An 18,541-nucleotide genomic window follows, 5' to 3' on the forward strand; every position below is an offset into this window, starting at 1 on the left:
AGTAACCTCAACCCTGCGGTGACGACACTGCCTTTCGGGGGGACACGGTGCGGTACAAGGATGTCACCAATCGGCTAGTCGCAGCACCAACATTTACGATTAATAGGCACAGCACTTGGCACAGACAGCATGCCTGTTGATATGCTCTCAGTACAACAACGGGCATGCTGACTACGTCAAATGCTGTCTTCTTATCAATCGGAAGTGCTGGTGATGCGACCAACCGATTTGCGACGTCCTTATAGCGCATCGTGTATCCCTGAAAGGTAGTGCCATCACCGTTGGATGGAGATTAACGACGTATACTTGTTTCGAAATAAAGATTTTTTTAGCTTCTAGATGGTTTCAATGTGAGCCTGATTAAATACATCACTAGAGTGTCAAAATAATCCATTCATAATACCAAAAATTCTATAATATACTCATTTCATTAATTCATTCACGAATAAAAAAATCAACTATCCACAATATGGTCATATATACAAGTACATCACATGAAGTATCTACACTCATTCTAAAAATTTCTACTATCCATATACTCATCTAAATCTAAAAGAAAATTACACCTACATATGCAATCTAGCTAGCTAAATGTCCAAGAAATGAGCTAGCTACACATTTTCTCTATTTCTAAAGTATGAAATGAGCTATACAAGCCAAGGAAGAAGAGAAAAACAAGCCCCAAACCTTTGGAGCAGATGGATGGACGGGGAATCAAAGATCTTCATAAATGTGGTGAAGAAATGAGCAAGAACTCCTCTATCCCGAGCCAAGAACAGCAAGAAAACAAGTGAGCTGAATGGCTCGGGCAGAAAACAAGTGAGCTGAATGGCTCGGGCGGGGGGAGAGGGAAGGGGATAAGGGGCGCAAGGCCTTTTGTCCCGGTTGGAGGCACGAACCGGGACAAAAGGGGGGACTTTTGTCCCGGTTGGTGGTTCCAACCGGGACAAAAGGCTACGCGGGCCTTTTGTCCCGGTTGGAACCACCAACAGGGACAAAAGGCTCCCATTTTGTCTCGGTTGGTGTCTCCAACCGGGACAAAAGGCCCCCGTCCCCCCCCCCCCGCTGGCCCGACTAGCCGTTGGACCCGGGACAAAAGCCACCTATTGTCCCGGGCCCAAAGGCTGCCGGGACAAATGGCCAGGAACAAAGGCCTGTTTTGTAGTAGTGCTTCCTCCTCCTCCTCCAGCCAAGGTTAACCTAACCGGTGGGAACCGGTCCGGTCCGGTTCCGGTTCCGGCCGGTACCCAACCGGCCAAAATTCAAATTTTATATTTGAATTCAAAAAATGAAAAATTCCCAAAAAATTCCTAAAAATACTTCAAGGTGTGATGAATCTAATGGTGTCAAATTTTCTCAAAAATTCATTCATTTAGTATAGTTTGTGGGAATTTAAAGTTAAATCAAAAAAGAAAAAGAAAAAAATGGGCCGGCCCATGAAGGCCCACCGATCAAACCGGTCAAACCGGCCGGTAAACCGGTCAAACCGGCCGGTAAACCGGTTGCACGGGAGCGTTTGAATTTCAAACCGGTCAAACCGGCCAGTAAACCGGTCAAACCGGTCGGAACCGGTTGCACGGGAAAATTTGAATTTATTTAAATTTAGATTTGAATTCAACTGGTTTCCACCGGTTACCGGCCTAACCGGTCTGGTAAACCGGTACCGGAGGGCGGCGGTAACCGGTTTCCGGTTGGGAAATAAAACCCTGCCTCCAGCTCCGTCCATGTGCATGCTGCTGCATGTGCAGCCGTGTGGCCGCCTGTGGGTGCGGTTCTTGCCATGGTGGTGCCTGCAACTGTTGCCACTGCGCCTGCAGCGCTCCAGTCCAGCGCTCCTAGCTAGTAGCTACCACCACCAGCAGTAGCGACCTCCACGGCTCCACCGCCCTCTCGCTCACTCTACGCGCGCCCTGTCTATATATACACGCGCGCCCCCTTTCCGGCCATCTCCTTTCCGCGCGGCTCCCCCTCGCCTCGCGGCCCCCCGTCTTTTCCTGTCCGCGTGCCCTAATTTCTCGCTGCGCCTTGTCCCCCCACCTGCTCACCTCGCCCCCGTCCCCTCCCCCTATACATACACACCTACACACGCTGGGGACTGGGCGAGCGAGCGTCCGCGCCGGCCGGCCGAGGGAAGGAATCTTTCGGCTCACACCTCCCTATCCCTGCCTCCCCCGGCCCTCTCCCTTCTCCTGCTCTGCTAGCTAGAGAGCCAGGTCCTTGGTCGTCGTCGTCTTCACCTCGCAATTATTTGGGCCCGGCAGGCTCCTCTTCCTTCCTTCTTCCAGGTGCTCCAGTCTCGACCAAGGACAGGAGGGAGGCCAAGAACTGAGCAAGGGAAGGAATCGAAGGATGGTGTAGCCGTGCCTCTGTAAGCATCCCTTGCTCTTCCACCACCGTCTCACTAGTTTCAGTTCACCGCCACCCAGTGACGCCTGCTCCTGTGCTGTGTGCTTCTCGAGTTCTCGAAGATAGCTAAGCTAGTCTCTCCTTTCCTGCGCTTGCTCATTCAGTTTAGTTTCAGTGTTTGGGCTGTTTCAGAGGGAAAAGGGAATGGTTTGCTCTTGAAACTCTTGCATGTGCTGTGGAGCTAGTAGCGCCTGATCTATTCGTTTATTGGCTTGAAAAAACAGCAGGTACTACTTCTGTGGTAGATGTTGATTTCATTCGTAACAAGGATTGCTCCGTGGTTCCGCGGTCGTGTTTTACTAGGTTGTTTGGAAAATGATGGCAGGTTGGCTGTGCGATGCCGTTAGTCTTTTTGTGTGTATTTCTTCTTTGCGATGCGAGTAGGAAATTTCCTCTTTTTGATTCGTAAAAGGTTTCTCAGCTCTAGTGCCTGCTGCATCAATTCACAGGTTCTCGGTGCCTCCCTATCATTGATTTGAATTATTGCAGTATATGCCGTGCGGCCCGTGCATAACCTTTTTCCTTGGTAAAGCCTAGATTGAAAGATCTAAAGCCTAGAAATTCTTGTCATGTTGTGTACTAGAGAGTTCCTTTTCCGCCTTCCGAAATGACTTGTTTTCCCCATCATTTTTGGTTGGATTGCTTCATGATTGTTTCAACTGCTTTGCTACTCCTCCCTAGTGCCCTTTGGAATATTCACTTGCATATGCGGAAAAATAGGACAAAAAACGGTTGCAAAATGATGAGGAATCTGAAGAAAAGGGAACTTGCTGTCTGGATTACCTGAACTGAAAAATTGTACTACCTGTACAAAGCACCATAGATCCAAGTCGCGTCCTAAAGTCATAGCCGCACTGCATTCAATCTGTCACCTGTCAGTGCCATAGCCGCTGGAATACCACATCAATCTGGCTTTCAACGTCGAAATGTTTTGTTTCCACATGATCATGCTTCATAAGACGATACTAAATTTCATTCCTGAACACAGCAAGCTTAGCACTGTTTGCTGACAGTACTTTGTTCAAGATTCTGTTGTTTTACGGTTAAGCCTCCTTCATACTTTCCTCTAAACCAACTCTCTCTCTTGAAGAATTTCTTTGCCTCGGATCCTCTTTTTACAGCTTCACGGTCGGTGAAAAAATGCGCTCAGTAAGTTTAAGCTCGAGGTGTGGCCGCCTCTAACCTGCCATTGGCGTTTAGCAAGGCGCCAAAGCGCGGATTAGCGCTGGTCCTGGCGCTATCAAGGTTGCAGAGTTTTCTCGGATTCGCTGGATACCATCCCCACCCCTGCGTTTTGTTTTTAGCTTTCCCTGAGGTACGAGCATTAGGTTGGCATTGAATTTGGCGGATTTGAGCTTCGTCCTCGACGTTAATGGCGGATGGCGACCCCGCTCCAGAAACAAGACAAGCGCGCGAGGAAACAGGGCGTGCTCTTGCTGCTCGTGTAGGCCGTGCCCACAGCTTTGTCTCCATGTGTGGGCTGATTGATAGCGGCGTCGCCATGGGTGATGGATGCATGGACGGGTATGCCTGCATTGCTTGAGCCTCACTTCAGTGGAGCTTCCGGTGGGTTAAGTAACCTTTACTTGCTGGCTTGTGGTTTTCATTACTACCTTTGGTGTAGTAAAAGCTATGGGTTAATCTTTGACAGTTAGTTTTTGTCATAGATTTGCTGACAAAGTTCCTAGTCTTGGTCAAGAAAGAAATGTGAAAAAGAAAAAAAAAGAAATTGTTCTTGGTCATAGTAGCAGCTGTGTAAATGTTGCCTGGAGAAGTTGCAGGTGATCCTGTCACTTCAGTAATTACTGTTAGAGCTGCAGTAATGTTTTCCGAGTGTGCATTGGTGGTTGCCTCTGGGCTGCAGCAGTGGCGACTAGTAGCGAGGTTTGCAGGCCAGAGTTACTCCTCTCCCTGCTTTCTCGCCACCCCAACCTGAAACACCAGCAGTTATGAATGCTGCAATGCAATGAATTAGAGCAGCTAACCCCCACTGAGAACAGGCATCTACCTCTGCATCTGCCATGGCAATCACTGTTCTGCATGTAGCAAGCTTGACACGGATTCAGACATCGGCGCTCCATGTCAGATTAGCATAGTTAGTTATTCATGCCTGCTTTCTTTTTCAATGTTTGATGGCCTGAAGATTTGATGATGATCTATGCTGACAATTTGGTGTTCTTCCAACTGATGTTGCCATGAGCTGAAGATTTGATTTTTTTTTTTACCCTGCATGGTGGATGGATGCATTGCAAGCAGCGCGCATTATGAGGTGTGGTGGTGCGGGATGGGCGATGGCCTGTGCAGATGAAGGAGCGACAGCGCTGGCGGCCTGAGGAAGACGCCGTCCTGCGCGCGTACGTCCGGCAGCATGGCCCGCGCGAGTGGCACCTGGTGTCGCAGCGCATGAACGTGGCCCTCGACCGCGACGCCAAGTCCTGCCTCGAGCGCTGGAAGAACTACCTCCGGCCAGGGATCAAGAAGGGCTCGCTCACCGACGAGGAGCAGCGCCTGGTGATCCGCCTGCAGGCCAAGCACGGCAACAAGTGGAAGAAGATCGCCGCCGAGGTGCCCGGGCGCACGGCCAAGCGCCTCGGCAAGTGGTGGGAGGTGTTCAAGGAGAAGCAGCAGCGGGAGCTCAGGGACAGCCGGCGGCCGCCGCCGGAGCCCAGCCCGGACCAGCGCGGGAGGTACGACTGGCTGCTCGAGAACTTCGCGGAGAAGCTCGTCGGCGAGAGGCCCCAGGTCGCTGCCGCGCCCCCGCCGCCGTCGCTGCTCATGGCCGCGCCCGTGCTGCCGCCCTGGCTGTCGTCCAACGCCGGGGCCGCCACGATCGTCACGCAGCAGCCGCCGCCCCCGCCCAGGCCGCCGTCGCCGTCCGTGACGCTCAGCCTCGCGTCCGCCGCGGTGGCGCCGCCCGGCCCGGCCCAGTGGATGCCGGAGCGCGCCGCGGCGGAGGCGGCCGCGGCGGCGTACGGGTTCCCGAGCCCGCAGCACGCGCCCCCGCCGCCGAGCATGGCGGTGGAGGGGCAGGCGCTGGCGGAGCTCGCCGAGTGCTGCCGCGAGCTGGACGAGGGGCAGCGCGCGTGGGCGGCGCACCGGCGCGAGGCGGCGTGGCGGCTGAAGCGCGTGGAGCAGCAGCTGGAGATGGAGCGCGAGATGCGGCGGCGCGAGGTGTGGGAGGAGTACGAGGCCAAGATGCGCACCATGCGGCTGGAGCAAGCGGCCGCCGCGGAGCGCGTCGAGCGGGAGCACCGGGAGAAGGTGGCCGAGCTCCGCCGCGACGCGCAGCTCAAGGAGGAGAAGATGGCCGAGCAGTGGGCCGCCAAGCACGCCCGCGTCGCCAAGTTCCTCGAGCAGGTCGGCTGCTCCCGGCCATGGTCCTCCGCAACCGACATGAACTGAGCCGAACTGAACTCGACACGCGCTGACCACCACTGGCCGCCATCATCGCACCGCCGCTCGACCTGCTACTCCGTTTGACAGTTTCTTACCTTCTTCGACGCGACACGTAAAACCAACAGCAATCAGAGGACGACGCCATGAATCTCCTTCTGTTGTTTTTGTTTTCGCAACTGTTGTTAAGGTTCAATTTCTCTCTTGTTGGTCAGAAATTCAGAATCCAGAAATGCATGTAATGCTGCTGCTACGGTGCTACCTGTGTACTGTCATTGTTTCTTCTCTCCAAGCAGCTTACATTACATCCTGTAAGTCATGGATCATTTCATGCCAAGCTTCTTACTTAGCACTGAATAAGAGTGAAATTCAGACAAAGTTTCAGATCAAAGTGACGGCATCCGGTTTGCCTGACAAGTATCAAGGATATTTCATTTATTTATGTCTGTGTTTTCTGCTAGCGTATTTGCCGTTGAGTTAGAAAAGCTCACAGATAATAATGATAAAAGAAAAGCTCACAAATGTGAGATTTTGGGTCTCCAACCCACGGACACGTCTATGATCCCTGGGCTCAATGGAATGGGCTTCAAGCTATCTGGTTTTTTTTACGGCTTCAATTCGCGAGGCCCAATAAGTGAATAAACGCAAAAGCACTTACAAAAAGAAATTTCATTTAAATTCTGGTTTTCTCAAAAAAAAAAAGAAATGGATGATATACGCTGCTGGTTTATGTTCTGATCTGATATCATTTTGCAACAATATAAGCAGTACTAGCTTTTATCTATGTAACCCCATGTGCATTAAATTGCCATATTATTGTACTTCATCCGTTTCAAATTATAAGTCACTCCAACTTTTTGAGAGTCAAACTATTTATATATTTGATCAGAATTATAGAAAAGATTACAATTCGGAACGGAGAGTATTAATTAGAGTAGTAGACTATATACAAACCCTTATTTTTTGCGGTAGACTATCTACAAACTTAGCATTTCCTTTCTTCACCTCTCTACCCTCAATGCCCTTACATTACCTGGTCACACTTTTCGTGGTTGCGAGGAAAATAGATTACTTGACGGCGGCTAGCTAGTTCATTGCAGTGGTTGCGATTGGTGTCCTGAAAAAAAATGGCCTGCACAATAAAACGTGTCACACATATTTTGGGTCATAATTACGTGTGTGCCGGTCATAACCCATTGCTCTGGATTTCCATGGCATTGACTCGAGCAGCCTCTTTTCTGCTGAGTACGTTACGTGCTTCGTCTTAAGGGTCTTTTGCATGAAGTAAGTTTGTTAACATCAGGGTTCATGAATTATGATCGATGATCATGCATTCATGTTCCAGTAGGGCACAGCAGCAAGAACCAGGTATGCATGCTGGTCTGATCAGATCATGGCAACCATGTGCTGTAGCAAAATGAATGGCCCAAAGTTATAACTTAAAATACTTTTCTCTCGGAATATGATGATTCACAAACTCAAATGTTTGGTGAGGAGCTGGGTGGTAAAGGATCTCAAATTTTGGACAGGATAAAAAGAGCCGGATTCTTATCTATAATTTTAAGCTAAAAAAATATAAGGACTATATTAGATTGTAACTGTAGGATTATGATTACGTTGAATTGTAAAGAGATCCTTAGAATCATATTCGTTACTATCTTATATCTCACTTTTTACGGTCAGCATGGAGTCACCAACGAGCTCTCACTCCCCCACCCAAAAAAAAGAAAGAAAGTGAACCGATTTTAGTTTCTCCTCCTATGCAACTAGGTAGTAGCCAGGTAGGTCCCAGTGATCAGTTAGCTCGGTGAACCCACTCTACGTCTCAACCCAACTCTCTAACAATTATCCGTGGGCCACTAGTTCCATGACGCTAGACCACTCAACATCCTATCTATCTATATATATGGCACCCACTAAGAAGCATTTATTTATATTCCCCTCTTTCTCTCAATTAGCCATCTCACTTTGATTATCCTAACCGTCCGATTATCTTTGTGCACATCTTCTATCTATTAGATGGGTATCTTTGTTTTCATTAATGAATTATATAGATGACTTTATTTCTATTTCTCTTCTCTCAATCAGCCATAGCATCTTGATTATCCTAACCGTCTGATTAACTTCGCGCACATATTTTATCCATTAGATGAGTGTCTTTGGTCTTTTTCCTTCTCCATTCATTAATTAACCAAAGAGTAACTAAAATTCTATTATTTTCATCCAGTGATCGCTCGCATAACTTTCAACGTAATCTATACAAACAACTAAACAACTGCATTAGTTTTTATTTGATTTAATTATTAAATGGTTTATTCCATAATATAAATGTTGATGCATGTGTGTCAGCTACCATTATGATTACATCTCTAAGTCAAAACTAGACTATATGCCTTAAGCAATATTTATCTTTTTTTATGTAAATAGCTTTATCTATTTTATGTGAATACTAGTTCTGTTTTGTATTAATTTTCTTGAAATATTCATTAGCCCCATAATATGTTTTCTTTATTCGAAAAATCTACCATTTCATGTTTTTCAATGAACTCGCCTTTTTAATACTACAAGCTCTCTATAGTATTTTATCTAAAAATATTACATCTTTTATTCATAGTTTATTGGAAAGTTTTCTCAAATTCCACGGCAACGCGGCTAATCACCTAGTTATTATTATTTTCTGCACTCTCCCTCTAGCAACTCATTCCAATTTGGCTTATAAACTACCCCCAGAATCTCACAGTCACACCCCTTGGCTCGATGACACGTGGGCCTGCGGGGTGACACATGACTAGGCGTCGCCGGTTTTTGGTTGCAAGCTTTCTTTTCTATCGCCAACCCAAAGAAATTCATCAGAGCTTTAGGAATTGGTGGGTACAACCCATTCATCCGGAGTGCTCTCAGCCTCTCACCAAGTCACCATCGGTATTCGTCTTGGGTGGTTTGCGAGGTGGGCGTCTCTTCTTGCTTTCCTGTTGCGCAGTTTATTCCGTGCGGGTATGTTGCTGTTCTTGGTTGGGGGATGATTAGGCCATCTCGGGCTTCGACATCCTTTTATATGATCTTCGAAGGAAAGATTCTTCGTTGGGGGATGATTAGGCCATCTAGGTGGTAGTGCCTTCTTGAGAGCGCAGATCTTCCCAATGCTGCGGCTCTAGTATCATTTCATTTCGCGATGTTACAAGAATGGATGCAGTTTTGTGCTTGCTTCAACTTTTGCTCTCTGCAGATTCGCTTTCTGCGATTTGTCTTTGGTGAAGAAAATCCTGTCTTTCGCCCTGCTCGTTGTCTCCCTCGGCTGGAGAAAAATCTTTGTTTTAGGAGTACACCTCTTCGATCTGGTTTTATTACTTAGCATTGTGAAAAAAAGCAGTTTTTTGTTTGCATTTTTCAAGATGGAGCTGCATACTTTCAGGCTGGATTTCTTGCAGCTTTCAGATACAGATCGGTTATGCGATTCTAATTGCCCTTGCACACCTACCCGAATATTTCACTTGGATCAAATACTAGTATAGGTTAATGCCACTGCTCTCGGAGGCTCTCGCCTCAGTATTTCTTCCCTCTTCCAACTCGCTCTCCCTCCGCTCTCTCGCAGTGTTGCTGCTGCTCCTGCACGGGTCAGGGACGGACAGGGGCAGGCCCTGCGCAGCGGAGCCTCGGGGAGCGGTCCCTCTCCTCCGGCGTGGTCAGGGCGGGGCCCCATTTGAGCCGCCGCTCCCGGAGGCCGGGCCTCCGCCGCGGCTCCCCCGTCGGTGCTCGATCTGCTAGGTGTGGTCTCTCTCTCTCTCATGGTTCTGCTCCGGCGATGGATGGTCCGCGAGATGCGGCCGACGGCGCGGGAGCACCAGCGATCCGGAGACTTCCAGGCCATGGCGCGCGGAGAGGGTACAGGCGGCGCAGGGAGAGGGCAGGGTTGGGGGGACGCGATTCCGGTTATTTATTGAGTGAATAGTGTTCCTGCTATTTTCTTGTCACTAGCTACTGGCTCTGTTTGGTTCGACGTGGCTATTCGAGTTAGTGTGCACGTTTCTCGAGAGAAGAATTTTGCATGGAGTACTAAATGAAGTTTATTTATAAAATCTTTTTAGGAATGAGTGTAATTTTTCGCGACGAATCTAATAACGGTAATTAATCGATAATTAGCTACAGTAATGCTACAGTAACCATCCTCAAATCACGCGGTCAAAGGTCTCATTAGAATCTTCAGAATTCCTAACGCGGGGTTCTGAAGTTGGTTTTGTAAACTGACTTTATTTGACATCATAATTAGCAGTCAATATGTGTTCTAGCCCATTCTAGAAAAAACCAAACAGGGCCACTGTAAACCGCTTACTTGAGTATCTTTGTTTATTCTTTATATATGTTCTTTTTTTCTGGCTGGTGGTAGCAATATTCAGTAGCAGGGTTTTTTTGGTTGCTTGTTCATGTGCACGCAGTAGCTGCTTGTCAAGCTTCGTTGTAAATCAAAGTCACTGCTTGTTCTAGTTGTTTCTTAGTACACACAGGTTTCTCATGTGTGGTCAACGATAGTAGCTCTGTTCTATTGTTTTAGTAACAGCAGCTCATAGTGGTTCATTTCTCTGATTTATGAAAATTCCTTTCAAGAAATTGCGAAACATTCTTTCAAGCAATCATTTGTGACACTGAATTAGTTTTTCCTTGATTGATCAGCTTGCCGGGTCTTTTGTTAATCTTATTCTAATTAGCTCTTGATATTTGTTTATTTGGATAAACAGTGAGGTTATCATTGCTCGTCGAATTTGCTTGGCATGGGTGAACTAGAAATTATTTAGTCCCCTCCCTTGCTTGTTCTATGGCCCGTTTTGTTTCCACATTGCATTGAGAAATTCCTAATTATTATTGGGGTGAGCATGTCACTAGCTGTCTTGTGTGACCTTGGTAATTAGAAGAGATGCATGTGTTGGTTTGTTGGTTTCCATTTCGGTCCTTTACTATCTCATAATCTTGGTTTACTTAGTGTCATAGGAAACTACAGAATTACCTGAGATTTGGATTATAGAATTATATAAACTGTTGTAAGGTGAACTTAACTATGTTATGACATTCTGTTGTCTACTGGTCCTGCAGACTGTTGTTTACAGGCTGGGGAGTGGCCACATGGCAGATGGACATGACGAGGAAAGTGATGCGCTGGACGAGCGCTTGAAGCTGGTGGACTCCAAAGTCAATGCCAAGATCTTCTTCCACAAGGACGCCATGGTCGAGTACATGGATATGAAGGGAATACTCAGCGACATCACCGAGGAGAAGAAGAAGGTGGAGCAGGAGCGCCACAGGGCGATGGTCATGCAGCGTGTGGATAACCTGGCGCCCGTGCAGGTGGAGCTCATGGCATCAAAGATGGAGCTCGCGGTAGTGAAAGAGGAGCTTGCGGTGGCGAGGGAGCAGCTTGCGCAGAGGAACCTGGAGCTAGATGAAAAGGATGAGGAGCTGGCAGCTCTGAGGGTGAAGCTTCAGAAGATGGAAGCCAGGAACAGTAACACTGAGCAGCAGAATGGGACTGGACCTGATCCTGTCCATCTCCAACCCACCATGGTAAAATCTTAACACATCCATGTGAAGTAATAGTGAATTCCAGGAGTGTGAAGTGCTGTCGTAGTGTTTCTTGGATCTTCCATGTGCAGAGTATCACTAGTATGAGGGACTGACCTGTTTTTGCCCTGCTAGTCCATGTGAAGACAGAACCTTAGCCAGCAAATGCAATGCACCTTTGCAAAGAACCTTATCCTTATGTCATTTGTCAGTCACATTCTGCAGTGCAGCCTAAAATGTTGTGACTCTTTATATTTTGAACTTCTGTTGTTTTTTCATATTATATGCTATGCCTTGTTGGGTTTCATCTCTAGTCAACCCCAACTTGCTTGAAAATAATGCTTCATTGTTGTGGTTAAACTTACACGTTAAATATTGCTACATTGTTTTTTCCCACATATTTTTGTATATTAACTTTTATGGATAATTGATCTTCTCCTTGCTTTGCTTGGAACACATGGAGTGCCGTGATGTAGAACCGCTGCAGAGAAATCAACATGTGTTTTCTCTTTTTTGTAATTTTCGCTGAGGTCAAACAGTCCTAAGACAGCTATCTATGTTCATATCCTTCCCTTTAGTAAATTGATGAGATCCCTGCTACCTTTTTTTATCTAGGAAACTATCAATGCTCATTTCATAATTTATGTTTAATCTCTCCCACATTGGATTATATCAGGCTCACTAAATATTCATTTTGAAAATAGGTGCAATCAAGATCAATGCAAAAGAGGAAAAGACCATCTGGAGGACCTTTGGACTATGGTGCTGATGAAAATAGGCATACTGGCCAATTGGATGGTCTATCTATGCCTCCTGTGGAGTCGTCGGAAAATCTCAATGTATGGAACCTTTGCAAACTACTATGCTTCTAAGATAATAGCATTATCCCTATCGATATCATTTCTCTTCATTCTTTGTGCATGCATTTGAGGTATCTCTTGCCGTTATAAGTGTTAATGTGAATGCAGGTGCAAACAGGATCAATAGAGGAACAGATAAGGCTGTCTGAAAGACCTCTGGGCAATGATGCTGTCAATCTTGAGGTAACAGAAGAGTGCTCTAGGGAAGGGCTAGCGAACAGCCCACCTGTTGGCCAAACCTCATTTGTTATGGTTAGGGGAGATGATGACCTAGAGGCTGTTAGAGACGAGCTGATCAAGGTTCAATCATATCCCTCAATATTTACTCACTGTACTTTGATCCATCATTTGAACTGTTTGTACCAGGGAGTCAATGCTAAATGCAAGTGGGTGTTCCAGGGACTCCTTGAAATTGATAGGGGTGGAAGGAAAATCGGGATAAAGGAAATGGGGGAACTGAATGAGAAGGCATTCAAGGCCGCTTGTGTTGCAAAGGTACCTCCTGAAGAAGTTGATACGGCATTTTATGAGTTATACTCATCATGGCAGAAGCAAATTGGCGACCTGAGCTGGTATCCCTTCAAAACTGTTATAGTTGATGGCAGTCACCAGGTATGTTGATTCTAGAAAGCTTCACGGTATCTCACAGGTTGCTTTTAATCCATTACCAAGGATGATAAACTACATGTTGCTTACATTATCAGGAGATTGTGAACCTTGATGATGATAAATTGCAAGAGCTGAAGAGGGCATGGGGTTCTGGTGCCCATGATGCTGTGGTTAAGGCACTGATGGAAATGAAACAGTACGGCGTTCTGAGTGACAGAAGCATCGCCTATGAACTATGGAACTACAAGGAGGGGAGGAGGGCTACTATGAGGGAGTGTATCAACTACATGTCCAATCAGGCAAAGCAGCTTACCGCGATGAAGCGTAAGAAGAGATTCACAGGTAGTGCAACATTTTCCTAGACTCCTATTGTGAAAGTGCTATTGGGTGGATAAAGTTGCGGGTTGCAGCATTCTAGCTAGTTTATCGTAGCATAAGAGTAGTGTATTATAGATGGCAGTTGCATGTGACACATCTTCTGTCTGAAGCATTTTCTTGTCTTTAATTACGCTGAGACCCAAAACTTCTTCTGCCTGCTAATTTTTTTTTAAAATTACAGCGGCATAAACACTCCATGGTCTATGTGAAATATGAATCATATGTAGGAGTGTCCAATATCAGTACGGCACTTAATAAAAACGTGTGACTGAAGGGACAGGTGAGCTAGTAGCATAAGAAAACATGGAAATATTGCAATAAAAAACTGGTAACTAACCTTACCGAAGAAAACAGGTTCTTTAAATTACAATTTAACCACTGTGAATAACTAGAAGTGAAACTGATAGACTCTGAAAGTCTGGATGATACAGGCATATGCTAGTAAAGTCAACCAACACCTTACTGGGTGCTCTTTGTAGTTTCCACAAATCTTCCCTTGAGAACCATTCATTCATGGTTCATATTCGCATCGAGAATTGGTAATATCCTAGGGTTACCTTAATGTTCCTTTTCAAGTTGCCACATTTCTCTTTGAGAATCAAGCCCCCAAATGTCAAACTGTCTTTCTACTGCGAACTGATGCTTGCCTCTTTTTGTGCAGGTTGAACGGCAAGGAATGAGCTACCATACCACCTTTTTAACTCCCCAAGGATATGAGAAGTAGCATCGCAGGAAATCGCAAGCCCTTTTCGATTATGTACAAATATGCCATGACTTTAGTAGGCTAATGATTCTGCTTCATAGAAGCAGTGCTCCTAATGTAGTGAGCTCACGGCTCTTTGACTGGTGAAGAGTCAGAGCGTAGGCTGTAGCAAGCAACTTTATCAGACAGATTATGACTTGCCACTAGAACATGTATCCGTACGACTCTGTTATTCCGATGAACTCCCATGCTTCGTGTTAGAACTTTGATGAACCGGTTATCTGAACCTCTTTATCTTTAATTCTTTATTGTGTTCTGCTTATATCTGATAGCACTTGGCGGTGCTGGTGCACCATTGTTTTCACTCTGAACTTGCCCTGTCGGTCTGTTTGCGCGAACTGGTGTCAGAACTTGAAAATGGTACCTGAATTCCTCAGGCATCCAGCGTTCAAAACCTCGAGACCAGGTCGTCCTCACCATCGCCATGCCATGCCGGTTGGCACCATCGTCATCAAGCTGCTTGTCAGAAGGAGACAGAGCAGCTCAGCTCCATCGCAGATTTATAAATTGGAGTCCAAGAATCCAAGATACAGCTGAAATTAGAGCATCGACATTACACGGAGGACAATGAGTGTTGTGGTGAGCAAGTCCTCGCCGGTGGTCGTCCGGCCATCGGAGCTGGCGATTGGCGAGCTCGCTCGCGGGTTGCCATCGTCGCCCGTCGCGCCGGTTAGGCTGCGGGACGATTCAATCCCGAGCCTCCCGGCCATCGATCGATCGACAAGCTTCTGAGCATGCTGTCCGTCCTCCGTCGTCGTCAAGGTCTCAAGGAGAAGCACGCTGATGCCATCCTCGGAGAAGTAGGTTCATGTGATATGCTCGTGGAATTGAAGCTAAATTTGTGTTTGTCACGCGTAACTGGATTATCTTTTGCTCAGTTTGTCGTTGCATTTCTGTTTATGTTCAGGGTATATTGCTTCCAAGTTTACATACATATATAAATGGCAATTCCCAGTTTAATTTCCCGAATCCTATAATGTTTGTGCATTTTTGGAATCAGATGTTTTTTATTTTAAGAATATATATTAATGTTTGTACAATTTTATGTGCCTAGCGAGGTTGCTAGATTATTTTTTACATAAATATAATCCAATATATAGTGCTAGTGCATGCTCTTGCATGCGTGTCAGGGTGTGGCAAAAATCCACGAGCTTGTGCTGGCAGCCAAAAGTGTAAAGTACACTTGTGATTTAGCAAAAAGCACGCTCAGAGCGATGGCTGCCAACAGCTGAATGATGTCGCCTATAAACAGAGCATTCGTCTTCAGTTAAAAACACTTAGTTCTTGTGCATGAAAAAATTGAGCATAAGAACGTTGTATAAAGACTAGATAATTAGCACACACATAAGGACATAAGAGTTAAGTTCTCAGATCATCGCGTTTCTTAATGAGAGCTCGACATCCCTCGCGCCTCCGCGTTTCGGGCGTCCTCCTTGTCGACGTGGCCTCTCCGTGTGCGAGGGCGTCTCTGCCGCTCTAGCCATTTTACAAAAAAGTCCTTTCATTTTTCAAGAATCACAACGAAGTCCAGCTCATCCAAGTCGCATAGTACTCCTGTTATATTATTTTTCATATATGACCTCGTCTTAAACTTTATTTTGATGCGAAGAAGAGAAAATTCGAGAGCGTTGTTAATTTTACAATAACCCCCCGGAAAGCATTTTTCCAGAAACCCCCCCCCAACCCGAACCCTAACCCCTCACCCTCCTCCCCATCCCTCTCTCCCAGCTCTCCGCCGCCGCCGCCTCCCCCTCTACCTCCCCGCCTGCCTCCACCGGCTGCTCTCCATCGCCGCCGCTGCCGCCGCCGGCCCACTCGCTCCCGAGGCATCCAGATCCGGCGCGGCCGCGCGGCCCAGCATGGCCGATGTCGGCATCGCGCGGCCCCGCAAGTGCCGGCCTCGGCGAGAAGCGTGGCATCGGGACCAGATCGACGTGCCGCATCGTGCTCCTCTTCTTCTCTCCCTCACACTTTTCTCCTTCGCCCCCGATTCCTGCCGAGCTTCCCCCGCAACCCGCTTCTGAACCTCGCGAGTCCTGCGGCGGCAGCGAAATGGCGGAGCTGGACTGGATCTTGGAGAGGGAGCAGAAGCAGATCGACCAGATCCTGGAGTTGGACATGGAAGAGCTCCAGTTCGAGGCCGGAGGTCGGTGATGTCGGCTCATCCTCCTCCGACGACACCTTCCTCAGGTCCGGACCCACCTCTGACCTCTCACCCCTTTCTTACCATTCCTTGACGGGAGTTGGATTTGCTAACACTGTATAACCTGTGATTAGTTTTTTTAAGAAAAACATGTGATTAGTTGTTCTAAAAAATACATTAAACCTTGTGTAAAATATTTGAAAGATCCTCAGTTCTCAAACCTAGGTACTTGGAAATCGACTGATGGAAGAAATCAGTGTGTCAATGTCCATCTTAGTTTCATATCACGGTATTTCTTAAAGAAATCAGTGTGTCAATGTGCATCATAGTCTGTGTGCTCTGGTTTTGGTTTATTGCAACGACTTTGGCATGGATTGTTGTTTACTCTGGTAGCTAATGGAGTGTGGGAAGGTTACATGTTATTGTTGATCTGAGTGGCGCTGGAGTTATGCTAGCTTATGATCTGTGTGGCACTCGAATTATGCTAGCTTATCTTATAAGCTAGGCTGCTTGCTTTGCTTGGCACCTCTGATGGAGCTCAAGCGATGACAGATTAATTGTTTGTGTTCATGATTTCTTCAGCTCATACGATGAACACCTCTAATGGAGCTCAAGCAAATCACTGGCAAGGATGGAGTGGATGCCAGAATTGGTGAGATGTCGACAAGGTCTAGGAGTATCAGGCTAGGCCTCTTTGCTCCATCAAGGATCACAAGGCAGGTACTCTCACATCTCAGCTTGACCTAATCGAAGGGCTTCTTGGTATCTGCTATCTAGATTTAGGCAGGCGCGACAACCAACACAGGATATTGATTTCCTGCATGTACCTGCTTATTAGCTTGTGCTTTGTGGTTATCTGCTTTTTCATTTGGTGCTTTAATTCAACCTGTGTTTTTCTTGTGATGCTCTTTCTCTGCTTGTTTTCAAGTGGGGTTTGTAGAGAAAGGCCCTTGGCTGATTGGATGAACAAGGAGGGAATTAGTTCCACATTAGCCTAGCGGGTTGTTGTTCTAAATAACTGTGAGGTAATCTGAAATAGCAGCAAGCTCGACATAAGGAACTGCTATCAGGCTCAATTGTCTTAGGAAACACGTAATAGTAATGATGTCAACTCTTCTTTACCATTGAGCCAGTGATGTTTATTGTCTACTTTAAGAAGAGAATTCTCAGTTCGATATGCTTATCATTTTTTTTGCTTCGAAATTGCAGAGCTGGATGCTTTGGAGTCTGATAGGGAGTTTGAGTCTGCTGCAGTGCTGCCATATCTTCAATCAAAAACTGATTTTACTGCCGACCTCAATTTACCTGCCGGCCTGCAGCAGTCCAAGCAGGTGGACAGGTGATTTATTTGCACAACATTCTCAACTTAGGTTACTACTGTTCTGATGTTTTTTCCTTGGGAACGATCCAGCATGCAATTCAAAATATCTTTGATCTGATGCAATAGTTGGTTGGGTGAAGAGAAGGATAAATTTTATCGGATTATATTATATTTTGAATATTCCATGCATTTGCACTATATAATTTGATGCCTTGCAGAACATTGTTTTAGGGTTTGCTTTATGATTGTTTGCCAAAACTAAAACAAACTGTTTTACATGAACCACTTAATCATGTAGAAGTTTGTTTAGTTGAATGGTGCTAAGGGTTGCTTGGTTCTTATCTGATGTGGTGCAGGAGGATGAACTAGGATTGCCAGTGGTGCCTCGAGCATCACTTCACTGTTAGAATGAATAATTGTCTAGGAAGAACGAATGGTCGCACAATAGCTATGAGAGGCTTCAGAATTTTAAAACTAGCTGAAACTCCCAGTTTTATCATGATGATTTTTTGGTTTTCCCCACTTCTGACAGAGCATGTAGTTGCTTGTCAGAAGAAAGAATCTTGTTTTGTTTTCTGACAGGCGCGAGATGGTTGCAAGTGGCACCTGGCGTTTGACAACAGGAACTTCTTCAAAGCACAACCCAGAAAAGACGAGGTTCTCTTCATTGTGGCCCAGTTTCCTACCAAGCCCTATAAGTATTCTCAAGCTGTAGGTGCAAGACAGAAATAAATGGTGTCTCCGGCATAATGTATTGCTGTCAAAATGGTTGGAGTCGTGTGCTTGTGTTTGACCGCAGAAAACAAATGAATTCAAGGATAGATGTATTCAGATGTCAATTTGATGAATGACAATGCATATTAGTAAAGAAATCAAATACTTGAAGTGTTGGTTGATGCACCATGCCAATTCGGATTATATTTCTAAATAATTTAGATTCATTCATGTTAGAGACACTAAATGAAATTAATGATGGGGCGCGCAAAGCGCGCATCATGTTCTAGTGGAAAGAAAGAGAAAGGAAGAAAGAAGGAAGGAGAGAGGAGTTAAAAAAACAACTCTCCAGCACATAGCACTATAGCAGTGTGGTGCGCATTGCATGCACGTAAGAGTTTTTT

At 46.2% G+C, this 18,541-nt stretch overlaps 2 protein-coding genes and 2 long non-coding RNA genes across 7 annotated transcripts; 3 read left to right on the forward strand and 1 right to left on the reverse strand.

Moving 5' to 3' along the window:
• The first annotated feature begins 1,928 nt into the window (after nt 1-1,928).
• Nucleotides 1,929-6,136, forward strand: LOC120666538 (protein rough sheath 2). Its single transcript, XM_039946404.1, has 2 exons — nt 1,929-2,368; nt 4,663-6,136. Exon 2 carries the CDS (start codon nt 4,711-4,713, stop codon nt 5,806-5,808), a length of 1,098 nt encoding a protein of 365 aa, XP_039802338.1. The 5' UTR covers nt 1,929-2,368; nt 4,663-4,710; the 3' UTR covers nt 5,809-6,136.
• Nucleotides 4,189-4,663, reverse strand: LOC120666539. The gene is made up of 2 exons (XR_005671773.1): nt 4,348-4,663; nt 4,189-4,317 (listed from the first exon to the last, which is right to left on the reverse strand). It is a non-coding gene; the product is annotated as an uncharacterized LOC120666539 (long non-coding RNA).
• Nucleotides 6,137-8,588: 2,452 nt separating the features above from the next.
• On the forward strand, nt 8,589-14,200 carry LOC120666540 (factor of DNA methylation 1-like). Its single transcript, XM_039946406.1, has 7 exons — nt 8,589-8,746; nt 10,885-11,352; nt 12,054-12,188; nt 12,318-12,392; nt 12,576-12,821; nt 12,914-13,160; nt 13,858-14,200. The coding sequence occupies exons 2-7, from the start codon at nt 10,915-10,917 to the stop codon at nt 13,860-13,862; spliced, it is 1,146 nt and encodes a 381-aa protein (XP_039802340.1). The 5' UTR covers nt 8,589-8,746; nt 10,885-10,914; the 3' UTR covers nt 13,863-14,200.
• A 1,464-nt stretch (nt 14,201-15,664) lies between these two features.
• On the forward strand, nt 15,665-18,319 carry LOC120666541. Of its 4 annotated transcripts, none has more exons than XR_005671777.1 (4): nt 15,665-16,149; nt 16,685-16,822; nt 17,031-17,200; nt 17,312-18,319. It is a non-coding gene; the product is annotated as an uncharacterized LOC120666541 (long non-coding RNA). The 4 variants fall into 4 exon arrangements; XR_005671776.1 differs by having other exon boundaries at nt 17,031-17,194; XR_005671775.1 differs by having other exon boundaries at nt 15,667-16,149; nt 17,031-17,127.
• Nucleotides 18,320-18,541: the final 222 nt, after the last annotated feature.

The sequence above is a fragment of the Panicum virgatum genome, chromosome 3N, assembly GCF_016808335.1.
Source record: "Panicum virgatum strain AP13 chromosome 3N, P.virgatum_v5, whole genome shotgun sequence".
Classification (NCBI taxonomy): domain Eukaryota; kingdom Viridiplantae; phylum Streptophyta; class Magnoliopsida; order Poales; family Poaceae; genus Panicum; species Panicum virgatum.